Source organism: Pleurodeles waltl, chromosome 4_2 (assembly GCF_031143425.1).
Source record: "Pleurodeles waltl isolate 20211129_DDA chromosome 4_2, aPleWal1.hap1.20221129, whole genome shotgun sequence".
Classification (NCBI taxonomy): domain Eukaryota; kingdom Metazoa; phylum Chordata; class Amphibia; order Caudata; family Salamandridae; genus Pleurodeles; species Pleurodeles waltl.
In genome coordinates this window covers 1,028,515,640-1,028,532,217 of record NC_090443.1, presented here as the reverse complement: position 1 = coordinate 1,028,532,217, position 16,578 = coordinate 1,028,515,640, and the positions used below count along the sequence as shown (strand labels likewise).

The 16,578-nt window shown below is 43.8% G+C and overlaps 1 protein-coding gene across 2 annotated transcripts in view; it reads left to right on the top strand.

The window, feature by feature from the left end:
• The window catches only part of LOC138293639 (carnosine synthase 1-like), a 205,572-nt gene that overhangs the window by 165,749 nt on the left and 23,245 nt on the right, over window positions 1-16,578 (top strand). For both annotated transcript variants that reach the window (XM_069232927.1, XM_069232928.1), the window contains one exon: window positions 14,011-14,242. In XM_069232927.1, coding sequence (XP_069089028.1) covers window positions 14,011-14,242 — 232 coding nt within the window. The remainder of the gene's footprint in view (window positions 1-14,010; window positions 14,243-16,578) is intronic.

The window sequence follows — 16,578 nt, the reverse complement described above, 5'->3', positions numbered from 1 at the left end:
CACTACTACCAACAGGACGTTATTACTCATTGTCACACAGGCAGTCATAGTAGGATTTCATTTGTCACCTGCAGACAGGCAGTCATAACACTGGTACCGACAGGAAGTCATTAATCAGTCACAAACAGGCACTCCCATGTTAGGAGAAGGAAACTGTTAAACTGGTGTATACTATGTAGTCGCCAAGGAGCTGCAGGTACAGCGACACAGGCACAACTATGCGACCAGTGGTGTTAGAGAGTCCTCCAGCATACCTCTTGTCTCAGCCTTCTCAGTTTACCAGTCTACAGTCTGTTAACACCTCTGAAGAGTCACGCAACCGGAGAGGAAGGAAGGGAGACTGTCCTTGTGAGCCCTGAACAGGTGGCGGATCGCAGTACTCGGCCTCCCTTTGGGAAATGATGTCTGTGAGCAAACACCCAGGACACCAACTCTGTGGCTGAGTGCCCCTGGAGTTCTGCCACCTTCAGAGACCGCTCTGGTAGACAGGGTCTATGCTATCATTCACGAGAGGTTCCTGGGCAGAAGAATCAGGCAGAATGCAGCTGGTAAAAAAGTGGTTCTCTTTATTTTAGTTACAAGCATATAGGAAACAAAGGGCCATATTTACGAGAACTTGGTGTAGGGCAGTGCGGCAAGTCGCATTACTGCGCTGCCCTATGCCAAAGTGAAAGGGCAGGAATACACTGTATTTATGCAATATGAAGCTTTCCTGACCATTCTCCAAGCGCTGGCACTGTTCTGGCTGCCTAGTGCCGACGCAGGACCCTTGCCCCATGGTGCAAGAGTGCCTGTGTTGTTGGCAAGATTGTTTTTGTGCAGGAAGGGGCACCCTCCTTCACAGAAACAATCCAGAGAGGCGATGTCAACTTTCCATGTGTGCTGCAGAATGCAGCACACATGGAAATAAACGAGGAGAAATAAAGATATTTGGGCGTAAGGTTTTGACGCATTCCCAGGTTTAACAAGTCCTTGTAAGGCTGGGAATGTGTCAATACCCATGGGAGCTGCATAGGAAAACGCACCGCAACGCCCATGGAACGCCTCCCTGGCGCAGAGTAAGGCAACACTGCGACTTGCGCTGCCTTGCCTTACTCCATATCTATGAGGTCATTCAAAGCCACGCAAAGTGGCTTTGCGTGGCCTCATAGATATGCTTTTGTAATCTGCACTGCCGGAGCGTCAAGAAAAGTGATGATACGGCGGTGCACGGAGCTCATAAATATGCACCCAAACAGTGTACCGCCAGCTCTATTTAGGAAATATTCACCCCAGCAGCAATGAACCCTCCTTATTACACACGGTGCAAGGGGGAATTCAGTGGCTCAGTATATGTGATGATTTGCTTCATGCTCTCTCCAAACAGAGACTGAATTTAGAAGATAGGGAGGAGATTATTCTCCTTTTGCTGTGAGGTTTTCGCCTCTTGTCTGGTAAAAAACCTACAGAAACGGAGGAGGCAATTACCAATTTGTTCATCCACAGCATTAGGTTTCTCACCTTCTGCAGAAACAAGCCATGGAGCCAGTCCGTCCACTTCTGGAAGGGAAAGAGTTCTGTGGGTGCTTTCTGGTGCAGAAGAAGGGCATAAAGAAAACATTTAAGCCCATTTCAAGCCCACAACGGTGACCACATGGCTATGGGAAGAAATTCGGAATCCAGGCTTTGTATCAAGTATTTGACCAATTTCCAAAAGGTGACTAAATGTGTACCGCGAGTTACAAGATGGTTATTTCCACATACAATTGCAATAAATAATCCAACATGCATTCACTTGAAGCTGGAATATGCTGATTATCAGTAGAAGTTTCTGTCACCCATCCTCTGATGAGCCATGCAGGCCCTTTCGAAGAGCACTGCGATGGTAGCAGATCACCTAAGAAGGAAGTAGAACTTCTTCCTCTACTACATGAATAATTGCTTGATGAATGTCATATCAGCAGACTTACCTTTTCTATCAACTTCTGGGTCTTCACTTAAATCACTCCAAATAAAGCCCTGTACAAACCTACATAACTTAGGCTTGATTCTAAAGACAGGCAGTAGCAGGAAAAGTATTGACTGGTGTGTTTTTCACCAGTAACCTTTATCTCCGGTAGTAGTTACAGATGCAACTGTAGTGGGGTGGGGGGTTGACAAGCCACTCCTTCAGATACAAGGTCTTTGGTCAGACAGAGATAAAACATAATGGATTAGCCTACTGCAACTCACTCAGGGCAGTACAAGAAGCCCTAAAACCATACCACCCGTTGTCCAAAGAAAACAAAGCAGGTTGGCAGCATTAAGATATCTCTCTTTCTCCACACGTAAGTCATATGGTACTTACTGATAGGCAGGGTTCTCACAGTCAAATATGGTCGTATCAGGTGTGCAGAAGCAGAGGGAGACTCTTTGAGCAAGATGTTGAAAGACACAAATGCACGATTTCTGACTGATGGCACATTATGCAGTATCTTCCAAGACCGGGACTATCCACAAGCAATCGGCCAACCAACATAAAGTTTATTTTTATTTTAAGAGGAAGAGATTCTACATGTGATGTTTGCAAATATCCCCAAACCTTCTGCCAGGAGTAAGCAGTGTTGCCACACCTCATTTACCTTGTGAAATCTGGTCTTCAATTCTATTACACTTCGCACCTATCACAGTGCTTAAGAAAACTCCTCTGCAGGGTTCTTTAAAAGACTTTCTAGAAAGAATTAAAAAAAAACAGTCTCCTTCTTCAAAACTTAGCATTGTCCTTCAATATTGTATTATAACACTGGAATGTTGAGAGCTCCATTGAAGACAATGGAGTAGCTCTGGACTTATGACTGGTATACACCTGCAGTTTCAACATTCCAATGTTTGTCTTTCCGTTTCTCTCTTTTTAATTTAAAATATTCTACCATTAGTGTGTGGAATGTTGTAAAAACCTTATAGACTTTCTGCCTAGAGCTGTACCGATTGTTAAAGGCCCTCTCTCTCGTTATAGGACCTCACCTGCAGCTCAGGTGTATAACTCGGGTTCAGGGCCTTTTACAACCGGTATAGCCCCTGGCAGTGAGATGTAAGGCTATAATAATGTGTCCGTCATTGGAACACATGCCCAAGTGACCTTCGCAGCATCTTTGCTGGAGAGACCCTTTTCTAGAGGCTTTCAAACTGGCTTGTAGAATAAGCAAGATCTAAGGACTACATTTCGACAAGCCTTAATCTTTGTTTCACTGCAATAATCATGAGGACCTTCCTTTTCTGCCCAAATTGGTTTCCGATTCCATGTAAATCAAACCATAACTCTAAAACCTTTCAGTCAAAGCCAAAACTAAATGTGAGAAGGGCTTTGAAATATTATCAAGAGAATGCAAATGTTAAGAAGTTTTTTGTCAAATACAGTCGTATCAGAATAGGCATAACCTCTCCCAGATTCTCCACAGAGAGGTGGATAGTTGTGTGTATAACAAAACAAATCCCCCTATCCAGTAAGGTCAAGACTTCATTTTACGGGGGCACAGCTCTCCAGCTGAGATCTGCAACACTGCCACATGGAGAGCCATTCATTCCTGTACTAGATACTGAATTCAGATTCCAGAGTGGATTCCCATATTTGCCAGCATCCTCTTGGTTAGAATATCTATGTTTCTGTCAAGTATTGTTTTCATACCTGCCTGCTGCATGTTTGGTGGATGACCTTGCAGTTTCATTTAGCGTTTATGCCGATCAATGAAGATTTCATAAAGAGGAGGAGTCATTACTTGTAATCCTAGTTCTCCATCGTGGGAATCTTCAGTGAAGTCATTACTTGTAATCCTATTTCTGCACGATGGGAATCTTCACTGAAATCATTACTTGTAATCCTAGTTCTCTACAATGGGAATCTTCAGTGAAGTAATTACTTGTAATCTTAGTTCTCCAAGTCAATACTTTTAATCCTAGTTCTCCACCATGGAACTCTTCAGTGAAGTTATTACTTCTAATCCTAGTTCTCCACCAGGGGACTCTTCAGTGAAGGCATTACTTTTAATCCTAGTTGTCCACCATGGGACTCTTCAGTGAAGCAATTACTTGTAATCCTAATTCTCCACAATGGTAATCTTCACTGAAATCATTACTTGTAATCCTAGTTCTCTACAGTGGGAATCTTCAGTGAAGTAATTACTTGTAATCCTAGTCCTCAACCATGGGACTCTTCAGTGAAGTAATTACTTGTAATCTTAGCTCTCCACCACTGGACTCTTCAGTGAAGTCATTACTTTAAATCCTTGTTCTCAACATGGGGCTCTTCAGTGAAGTCATTACTTGTAATCCTAGTTCTCCACCAATGGGACTCTTCACTGAAGTCATTACTTCTAATCCTAGTTCTCCACCCTGGGAATCTTCACTGACCACACTTCTGCCTTTCCTGTCATTAGCAATATAATGTTCCCGGTTCATGTAGATTTCAGGATCTGCTGTCCTGTAAAACATGAAATGAGAGAACAGCTCCCTTTACTGGGATTGATGAGATGTCAGTGGTACTGTTTGCCTCAAGGGTGCTTTGTAATATTTTTAGCTCCTGCAGTCTGCTGTCCATCTGGCACCATTTACATTCATTTCTGTTCGATTTTCCATCTCTTTTTGCAGAACCAATCAATCTGTTTGGGATTATTTTCAATTACAGCTAGCCTGTTTTGAAAAGGAAAAAACAAACAGAAAACAGTGAATTTTACCAGTAGATACGCATCTACAGATTTTTAAAAAATAATATTTTAGAGAGGTTTTATCTCTAATTAAAAGTGCCCCTGAATCTCGCCTATAGGTGAGGCTATTTAATGTTTATCATTACACATGGAGAGAGGAAGAGGGAGGAGGGGGGATAACTATGGAGGAACACTCCGTACTTAGCTCCCTATAATTCAAAGTACACACGAAAGTACGGGGTTCTCTAGAAGCGGACGTAGCGGATATTAGCGTAGTCCTAGGTTGTATGTATTCCTATTTGGAAGGGTAAAGTCAGTGGAATGTCAGTTGGAAATTACCGAGTGGAACAGCGAGGGGTGGGAAGAAGGGAATTTCCTTTTACGGACTAGGTGGTCTCACACACTATATAGTGTCATGCTTCATCATTTGACCACCTAGACCCACCCAGGTAGGACAGTGCCACCTGGGCGGACTCAACCTTGTGTCACAAGCGGTCCAAGGAGAGGACGAAGTAGGCGCACGGCGAGCGTCCCCTTTGATGTATGTGTGACTATAAGGGGACACTCCCCCTCCTGGATACCAGAGGCTAGCTGCCTCTAAGAAAAGGGCCGCCTCAAGGTAATTCCTTGGGTAATGTAGATCATTCTTTTTTCATTTTCTCACTCTTTGATTTCCCCATAGAGTATTTTCCTCCAACGTGAGACGTAGGGATCCTAGGCCCTGACGAATGCCCCGAGACCTTCATTGGCTCACTTTTGAGGGCAGAAACATGTTGGCTAGTAATTAGTTAGGTGACCCTGTGAGTCCTTGTCCTCACAGAGGTGTCCCAACCCCCCCTTTTTAACTACACCAGACAGACACCACCATTAAATTTGTTGCTCTTCACAGGTGTCTGCTTAGGTGTTTTTAGTTTTTCAGTAGATTAGCTGGATCCCGATCTTTCCAGAAACAAGTTTATTTACGCACTCCCTCCTGTTCCTTTAACAGTGAGGTTGAGTCCGCCCATGTGGCACTGTCCTACCTGGGTGGGTCTAGGTGGTCAAATGATGAAGCATGACACTATATAGTGTGTGAGACCACCTAGTCCGTAAAAGGAAATTCCCTTCTTCCCACCCCTCGCTGTTCCACTCGGTAATTTCCAACTGACATTCCACTGACTTTACCCTTCCAAATAGGAATACATACAACCTAGGACTACGCTAATATCCGCTACGTCCGCTTCTAGAGAACCCCGTACTTTCGTGTGTACTTACTATTTAATGTTTATGACTGCACTGAAGCGACCCATGTTGTAAACTTTTTTTTTAAGAAAAGTAACTTTTCATTCAACTTTTCGTCTGCTTGGAACTATAAGTAAAACTTGTTTGAAAAATATGCAGCTAAGATATGTTTCTCTCTCAGCCCAAGTGTACGGATTTCCACCAATTGTGAGTCCTTTAAGGATTTAAAGATGTTTGCAGTCTTGATAGGCTGCTTCAGATCCTGCCCCTCCGCGTGAGGTAGGACCCTAAAGTGACTTGCAGAATCCCCTTATCTTAGGCTGCCTCAAAGAGTATTTTTGCACAACTGTGGCTGCTTGGGCAGGGGCGTCCGTAGAATTTTTTTCGGGGGGCATAATTTTAACGGGGGCCGCAGACGTACTAGTGCAGGCAACGTAACACTACAGCAACCATAGTTACACAGCACTGTGACCCTGCGCACCAGGGTACGCCTAAATGCAGGGGTGTGAGGGGGCGAGCACCCCACCCCCCTGCGGACGCCCGTATGCTTGGGACACTTTGGTGGGCTTTCTGGGCACCTCTGGTGTGAATGGGACGCCTTAGTCCCTGCAAACCTGCCTCAGGAGTTACTCTCCTGTTTCACCACCACTAAGATTAATTAGGGAGCCTTGGAAAGGGAATGTCCAAATATTTCCGTCCCGGGTGAACAGTTGTTAATCTCTGGACCCCCAGTGAATCACTACTGGAAGCCGAGACCCTACACAGTCTTTATGATTTTAACCCCAGAAGAGTACAGACAAATAGAGAAACACGTATGCACTCAACGCTCACACAAATTCTGAAATATCTGATTTCAATCACAAACAAAAAATTTAAAGTTTAATTTTAATGGGAAGGTTGGAGCTTTTCAATATTTGGTTTCATTCTGAAAGACGAAGTGATACCCTGGCCTCTATCAGGTCACCATCGCCATATTACGATCCCACGGGGGACGGGATATCGTCACGTTTGTGATGAAGAATTCCCTCCGCCGAGATCTAAATCAGGCCCGTTGTCTTTTTTACTCTCAATGCATGCTTTTTCGTCAGCACATGCCAGCATTTCTTTTGAGGCGGCCATCGGCCCATGTCAGTACTTCATTTGAGGCTGCCATCGGCACATCCCAGTACTTAATTTGAGGCTGCCATTGGCACATCCCAGTACTTAATTTGAGGCTGCCATTGGCACATACCAGTACTTCATTAGAGGCGGCCATCGGCACATGCCAGCACTTCATTTGAGGCTGCCATCGGCACATGCCAGTACTGCATTTGAGGCTGCCATCGGCACATGCCAGTACTTCATTTGAGGCTATCCCTGCACATGCCAGTACTTTATTTGAGGCTGCCATCTGCACATGCCAGTACTTCATTTGAGGCTGCCATCTGCACATGCCAGTACTTCATTTGAGGCTGCCATCAGCCCATGCCAGTGATTCATTTGACACTACCATCGGCACATGCCTCCACCTCATTTGAGGCTGCCCTCGGCACATGCCAGTACTTCATTTGAGGCTGCCCTCGGCACATGCCAGTACTTCATTTGAGGCTGCCATCAGCACATGCCAGCCCTTAATTTGACGCTCCCATCGGCACATGCCTCCACCTCATTTGAGGCTGCCCTCAGCACGTCAGTACTTCATTTGAGGCTACCAATCATCCAAACCACATTCTGTTTGTTCTACTTACACTTTTAATGCATTTTTATGTGCACATAGTTTATTAATTGGCTAAAATTATTATTTTTTTCTAAACAGTTACAGACCTCCTCAGTATGTGCCACAGAACCTGAGAGGTTAAAAAACCACTAGTTAAGAAGGACCATAGAGCATCCAGGTTAAGCAAAGTCAGTGCCACCTATATTGGTAATAAATCATTCAAGAGGGTTGTGCCAGGCAGTCATAGCCAGCCCCAGTTTTAGCAATTTTACAGAAGCCTGCATGGTGCAGCGGTACTCGTTCCATCCGCATTTGTCCTCACACCCTGTTTGTGGCCTAAGGAGTCTGGTATGTTTTCTTGCAGTTCGTAAGAATGCAACTAAGGACACACTGTTCTTTTTTCTTCCCCTACCTGTGTAGACAGTTGATTGTTTCATGTGCTCTACTGGTTCTGCCAGTAGTACCATTAGATGCATGATTTAAACAAACTGTGTTCTTGTTCTCCTCTGTTGGAACTTGGGTTCTGTAATCCCACTGTGTAAATATACTTAGCGGAAGAGGGGTTTCCTTTGTATCAAAGTCTGGTTTGGTTTGTATGACTCAGAAAGGGAACAGATCCGTTTGGTTGAGGATCTTGTTGAGTTTATGAACGGGGAATGAGAAGAGGGGGATCTTTCACAAAGCAGATTGAGCATCCTTCTCCGTCACTATATTTACCAATGAAGCTTGGCTCCTTGACAAATGCATTTTAACTATCCTTAAACAAGACTTTAATCTTGGCGATCTGAACATCTAGGCTGATCAACCATCTAACGTCAACAGACAAGGTTTCTTCGAGGTCACAGATCAACTAGGTTTCACCAACAAATAGATCTATCTGGGGCAATCATAGTCTCAGCGTACTGTGCTCCTTGATGCCTTCACTGAATGGTTATTAGTATCTCTTTTGGTTGTAACATGACCTTTTTCATTGAGGTGGGGCGTTATGAAGGATCCAAGCCTTCAGGCTGAACAGGGACAGGGAGGAATTCAAACAAAATCCAGCTGGACATTTTCACTCAAACTTTACATGCCAACATTTGAATGCAATATAGTCAAGATCGTAGTGGGCCTCGACTCATTTGGACCCATCAGCATCTACAAAGTTAATCCGTATAAAGTTTACCAATGGTTCAATAAAGGTCTCCAAGATATCAAACGTAATGAAAGGATGCTTGAGTGATGTTGGAACCAATCAATATTAATGGCTGTTTTCATGGTATTTTGGATACTCTCTCGGAGCTATAAATGAGCCTTTATGAGCGAGAATATTGTGTAAGTCAATATCTGCACCGCTGAGGTTGAAAAGTCTACACAGGAATTTGCCTGTCTCTATGGTGTCCTCAAGCCCAGCGCATAAATCCCTAGACACTTCACAAGATCTTTATGCTAACCCAAAAACACATGAAAACAATAAAATTGACTACCAGAAGCCAAATATTGCCCGTATCCCTATACATGGAAAATACTGACCAGCCAAAACCACGTTCCTGCTCAGCTCTATGAATTTACCCATGCAATGTATCTGACATTTGAAAAATCTTGAAGTCTTTCGAAAAACACTCCAGTTCTTGGGACACACCTGATACTAAGGATATTCATCAATGCCCCCTAACACTTACACCAATTATCACCAACTTAAATACTGTTTTCAGCTCTAGAGAAATCCCTGAGTCCTTAAAACGTAGTCATCTCTAGACTTTTACGGAAAGCCTCTACTAATTCTGCCAACCTTGCAAGGTAGTCTCAAAGCCAAGTCACAATTTACGTTCCTAAGGCACTGGTAACAGCTGTTAGTTGCCAACTCGCCCTAAACCACAAGGCACTAGGTCAGCTATGTGATTACCAGTCAGGATTCAAACCTTGCTTCAGAACCAAGACAATGCTTGTAAACATTAGGAAGAAATCACTCAGCTCTCAAAAGCAAAGTAACCCTTTTGCCCTGACCCTTTGATCACTCACAGCTTTATATGATGCTAATGACCATAATGTGCTTCTAGCTTAAGAGGCAACATTGACTGGCATTGGTGACACAGCTCTGGAACGGTTTGCACCCTTTAAACTTACACTGCCCACGTTAATCTCACCAACCCTCTTCAATTCTGATGTGGTCAATGCACCTGTATTGTTGGTACTCCTAAAACCGGCTATCCTGCGCACATTGATGATACTCTAATCTGTCTCAAATTAGACGACGATTCTGGGGGTCTTCAAATGTGACTCCTTGTTTATCACAGGTACTGCATGCTTGCATCAAAATTTGCTTTGATTGAACAATGAGCAATCTGAAATGCTGAGCATTGTCTTTGTGAACCCCTAATCTCTACCTATTGCCTGATCAGAATCACTGAGCCTAGCAATCTCACCCTACACTCAGTGTATTCTTTGAGAACTCTTACTCCCTTACAAATTGCTATCTTCAGATAAGCTTTTCATCTAATCGGCTAAGGGGTGACCAACCTCACCTATTATTCACTCACGAAATGTGACAAGTATTTGCCATTGTAATCTTTTGTCTGGATTACTGTGATGTTTTCTCTATGGGTCTTCGAAAATCACTATGAAAACCCTAAAGGGTCTCAATCAATGTTGCAGATCCCCTGTTTGATTTAAGCCGTCATAACCACATAATGCCTGCAGTGATTCTCTTCAGTGGTGCCTGATAAAAGGCAGATCATTTAAGGATGTTTACTTGTCTGCAAGGCTTCAAATGACCACTTGCTAATATACCTGGGTATATATTTTGTTCCAGGAGAGCTTTCCAGAAGAGGAATATGTGTGTTAAACCTGAACCTACTTATCATTTGGCTCTCCAGATACAAAAGAACTGGCTGCCCCGTTGACTTGACATTGTGGAACACCCTAACACTTTATCTCAGGCTTCAAAACAATAACCTCACATTCAAAAGCAGTTGAAATTACATCAGTTTTTCCCTGGCGTGGATTATAGGCCTTCCTTTACTATGAGCCGTCTGCCAGCTACCCACTAACTAATATCAGTTATGCTGCCAGTTAGATCTCCAGGGCCAGGGTTAAATGCCATCATATTCAGGTGCTAAAAGCCAGTGGTTTGTTCACACCAAGACCTTCAGATCCATCATCTACATTGACAAGTATCGAGGTGGTCTCCCACCAGCAAATTCCATCCTTCAGCTAGGCTGCTGGCAAGTGTTCTCATGATTATTCTTACCATTGTCAGGATTTTTAGTTATTATTCTCTTTCTCTGTGTAGCATGAACTGAGAAGGTTTGAGATCTTGATTCGCAAGCCCAAACGTTGGAATACATTAATTTTTCCAATAAATGTTGACGTACAATTGTTTACCACATTAGGATATAAATATCTCCTTCCTAACCTTATTGACCTGGCCTAGTCAACACATTAGAGTGGAGTTGATGTTCCTTTCCTGACCTGATCTATAATCCAGCACCAAGGGTACATCACAGCCTCAAAATGAACAAAGTAGCACGGACGTAGCTTTTCTTCCCATCAACCAACCCTCTAGGTTAGGAAGCACAAACAATAATCTAGACACTCAAGCTTGCCATTGGCACATGATTCCTCAGAACAAAAACAAACATCATAACTAACTTCTGATCCATATATGGCTTACATTGTGTGGCTGAACTCCTGAAGCCAGTCTTGAGCAGAAAATTCTCTAGTCACCTACAATGCCCTGACACCTCTTACGGTTTCCAAACTAATCTCAGTCCACGCTGTAGAAAAGGAAATAGCAGATTTAATACAAGGGAAGAACTTCTCTTCTTCTTGGGCTAAAGTCAGACCTATGAGCAATGCACATCAGACCAACTAAGCATGCTGGATTAGGACTTGCATCCCTTGTTTGGTGCATACCTTTCATTAAGAACCAAAGTTATCAATTCAAGCTCTGCAGCTTAATCTCCAAAAAAGCAGTCAGTACCAATTTTCAACAAATACCTGGCAAGGCTGACACAAATAACTGAATCCTACAACACTGGATTTTATATACAGGATGCCGGTGCTCAGCTATATGCACAACTGCAGAAAGGCCTGGAAAATTATTTTGGTTTACAACGGAGGATGAACTAGGGCTAACACAGGTTCCATGCTAATGGGACAGTTCGACTGTGCTGTTGTTTCCTTTAGACTGCTAGCACCCAGAAAGTGCACACACTCTCTAGATAAAATCTGAATCTAAGCTAACTTTCAATTCACAAGTCAAAAGGGGGCACTCAAAGTGTTTTCTACTAGAGGCTCTTAATTGGGCTAATCAAACATATGCTGATCTTTCACCACCTAGTCGCAATGGTCCAGGGAATAACAGTCTCCAGATTGGATTATTGTGGTGCCATCTACCCAGCTGCCAGGCACTACCATCTCAAAAGAACAAAAGGTCCAAAACTACATGGCACATATTGATTTGTGACCACAATGCACTGACCACTTAACCCCAGCTTTAGCCCTACACTGACTAGTCACAGAACAAACCCAACTTAAACTTTTGTGATTCATCCACAACAAGACTGAATTTAAAGATCTGAGCTCACCTACCCAAGGTCTTTCATAAGTTTCAAGAGATCACCCAGCTTATATCGGCCACTGAGAACCAGCCTGGCTTTCTCCTGACTAAATGAAAGCAGTCAGTAAAGGACTCCTCCATAATCAAGGCTCCAGACTCTGGGACGTCCTCTCTCTCCTTTCAGGTATGAAACTCGAAGAAGATTTCTCGAATTTCTATGGAGGTTCTGAAAACCCAAATGATCCTGGAGGCCTATAGTCCACATACAAAATAATGCCAAAATAGCCCTGCATTCACTAGAAGCAGAAGCAGGTCTTTCTGAGTGTTCCCTAATGGCTGGGTTTTTGCTATAAAAATACACCAGTAAATTAGGGGGTTAGTGGCCCAGTTAGGTTCATAGTTCATCATTTTAAGATGCATTCAGTAATTGATCACTTTAGAATTAAATGAAATTTCCTACTTTACCAAGAGCCTATAGCTCAACACATGAGGGTGGAGTTGACTGTTCCACCCAGTTATTTGCCGTAGCCACCCCATTTGGGTGGAAACAGTTGCTTTGCATTCTTTAGTTTAAGCAGCACTGTATTGACCAAAGTTTCCCGACTTCTCGGCCAGATCCATAGCTCATGAGGTTGGAGGTGTTATTTCCCCCACAATTGGTATCATTAACTTGTACCATCAGGAGAAATTGACGTGGATGGGGTTACAACATTAAGGTGTAAGTGACCCTTTTTCCCCAGCCAGCAGGCATCCACATGCAGCCATACATTGGCCAAGGTAGATTCCTTCCCTGGTATTTCAACATTAAGCCACCTGCTCTGGTAATAAGGCATCATATCATGCTGGAATGGTTTCTTTTATTCCAGCTGATATTTACCAATCAATGCTATAAGAAAGGAAATGGGGTTTCTACCCAACTGGTGTCCATACATCACAAAATCAGGTTGCAAGTGGCAACTGTTACCAGTAGTTAGCGTTCCAGTCATGGGGCTGATGCGTGTGTCCTTTTGTTGTCCTTGTGACAGTGGATGCTTGGGCTGAAACTAGGACCTGTGTAGCGCTGCTAGCATGCAGACGTTGATTATCTATGTCCATATGGAATTGTAGCCTGACTTTGCCTTTTATAGATTGGATACCAAAGGTTACCAATCCAAAAATTCAGCAACCCTTCTCCGTTTATCTCTGTGCAATTGGTTTCATTTTCTTCTCTTTTCTTTTGAAGCAGCTGCTGTGTCTGCAGGGTAATGGAAAGAGAAACTAAGGGTGGCTTTAAAATGAAAGGAAATAAACATGTTATTTTGCTTCCACACAGATGAATCTATTTCAAAATGTCCACCCTTTAACACACATACACACATAAACACTTTGATACCGTTGGAGAGCTACTCTGCAAAGCATAGTGTGAAAGTCAGCAATTTCCTTGTCTTACAGTGTTAGGGCAGGGAGTACAGAAGCCTGCGATTAGACAAGGTATGAATGGAGCTAGAAGTTAAATGATTGGCAGATGAGATTGCTGTGAGTGTGGATGAATAGAAAATGTGTGTTGGCTGACTTTAATCTCATAGAACAACAGGGTCTGATTGATGCTGAAGGCACAATGGTGAGTAGATACATTCCTATCTTGTCAATGGTAATATTGTGCTGAGGAGTTTGTGTCATGGAATGATGCTGAAGGTTCATTTGCGGGGTGGAAGGATGGGTGGTGAAAAGTCTTTTGATGATCAGCATATCAAGGAACTGCAAGGGATGGATTAAAGGCCTGAAAGAGTCTACGTGTGATTGTTATAACATCTTGGGTTTTACCTGAGAGGAAGGGATGCAGTTGTCTGGTCCTGATGATCAGAGAGTGTTGGTCTAACTAATACAGCTTTTCCCATTTACTTTTGTTCCTGCAGGTGATTTGTGCAGTTGGGCGAGCTGATAAACCTCTGAGCCATCAGAGGCTGGTTCCTCAGAGTCTGGAGACTACACTGCTGCAGTGCGGGGTCACTGATGAGGCCCAGAGGAAGGCCATTCATCTCCAGGTCACAAACAAGTCCCAGGCAGCCATGACAGCTATCATTGAGATGGAGAAAGGCCTGACTAGTAAGCAGCGAGGAGGCAGGAGAGCACAGACCGATGTGATTGGTGAGTATGACCCACATCTGCTTACCGATATCTAGATTTTAAACTTGGGTCCCCTTACAAAAAATGGCATTTTCAGGAATTATATTTTGAGTTTCCATCAAATTTTCCCTGTTGAGCAAGAAGGATGACTTTAGAACTCATATCAGTATTCCATAATAATCATAGGTTGAAATTATTGTGTCAAGCATTTACACTTAGTGCAGCACTGTAGTACTGGGAACAAAAGCTGATGCCTGTACTGATATCAAGCATAAAGGAGTAAGACATGAGGCGCTGTGACTGGTATTGGTTATACTTGGAGAACAGAAGGCTCAAACCTTTGTTTACACCAGTGTAGGATTTTGGTGTTAAACTCCCACCCATGAGATGCCTAAAACACAGCCATCCTCAGACGGTCCATGGGCACCATGAAGCATGAGATGAATATACCATACTGCCATCCTCAGCTCGTCCCACAAGTGCCATCAAACATGTGATGCTTAAACTACACTGCCATCCTCGAGTGGTCCACAACTACCATGAACCATGAGTTGCTTAAGCTTCACTGCCATCCTCAGATGGTCCACGAGTACCAGGGAAGCATCCTTTTTTATGACTTTTTTTTTCCGAAAGTCGTGGTTAACGAAAGCGCAACAACGCTTTTTTTAACCACGACTCCGGTTTTTTGTGCCTTAACTACATATGTTCTGAACAACGAACATGCGTGGTTAAGGTACAAAGAAGGGAGTTGGCGAAGGTAAGTGGTGGGTTTAGGTTTTGTGGAGGGGGTGGGGGGTCAGGGGGTTTTAGGTTTTGGGGTGGGGTTGGGGGGGTGTGGCGTTTTTGGTTTTGGGGAGTGGGTGGGGGGTCAGGGGGTTTTAGGTTTTAGGGTGGGGTTGGGGGGGTGGGGCGTTTTTGGTTTTGGGGAGTGGATGGGGGGTCAGGGGGTTTTAGGTTTTGGGGTGGGGTTGGGGGGGTGGGGCGTTTTTGGTTTGGGGGAGTGGGTGGGGGGTTAGGGGGTTTTAGGTTTTGGGGTGGGGTTGGGGGGGTGGGGCGTTTTTGGTTTTGGGGAGTGGGTGGGGGGTCAGGGGGTTTTAGGTTTTGGGGTGGGGCGTTTTTGGTTTTGGGGAGTGGGTGGGGGGTCAGGGGGTTTTAGGTTTTGGGGTGGGGTTGGGGGGGTGGGGCGTTTTTGGTTTTGGGCAGGGGGTGGGGGGTCAGGGGGTTTTAGGTTTTGGGGTGGGGTTGGGGGGGTGGGGTGAGGGATGTAGGGTGAATGGTGCCTATTACTAATGCTTTTATCAGGAATGCCTTTACAACGAAATATCGTTGTTAAGGCATTCGTGGTAAAATCATTAGTAGTAGCAACGAGGTCGGTGTTCCGACCTCGTTGTTAAGGCAGTAGTTGTTTTTGAAGTCGTTGTTTCGTCGTACAATCCGAGTACCATAAACCATAAGGTGCTCGAATCATACAATCATCCTAATATTGTGCATGAGTACCATGAACCACTAGATGATTAAACCACACGGTCATCGTCACATTGTCTATGAGCGCACTGAACTATGAGATGCTTAATCTACACTGCCATCCTCTGATGATCCAGAAGTGCCCCAAAACGAGATGCTTACACCTCACTGCCATCCTTAGAAGGTCAAAGGGAGCAATGAGGTGTTTAAATCACACTATCATTTTAACATTGTTATTGAGTATAATGAACTATGAGAAAATTAATCCATACCACCATCGTCAGATCACCCGAGTATCATGAACCACGAGATGATTAAACCACACTCCCATCCTCACATCATTCTTACATGCCATGAGGCCAGCCCACGCCCTATTGCTGAATTTAGGTTCCCCTTTTCATATCAGCGATTAAGTTATGACTCAACCATGTTTTCAGTTCTGCCATCACTAATTGGTCAAACAGATGCCATGTGTCTTGATGACAGGCACTAGGAGAGGGAGGAGGTGCTAGTCTAGAGAGGTTGTGCATGTGAGCGTGCATGACTTTGAACTAAAAGCCCTAGTTGTTAAAATCCATTTCCCTTCAACTGCTTCTATGACTTCTTGTTGTAGCTGGAGATGTCAGGGAGAAGAAAAGAAGTATAAACAGAAGAGAGACTACCATGCTCATAAGTCCTAGACCCACCTCATATTTTATCACATATGCACGAACAAAGGGTTGTCCAACATAGGTCCAAGCAATTCGGTTCTATGCTAGATTTGCCATAGACAATGGAAATTAGCTTAGATAACATTTAGCATATGTAAATTTATCTTATGTACATATACTGAATATCTGGAATGGAGCCCACACTCCTGGACCTATGCTCGGCACCCCTGATACAGAAGGTTG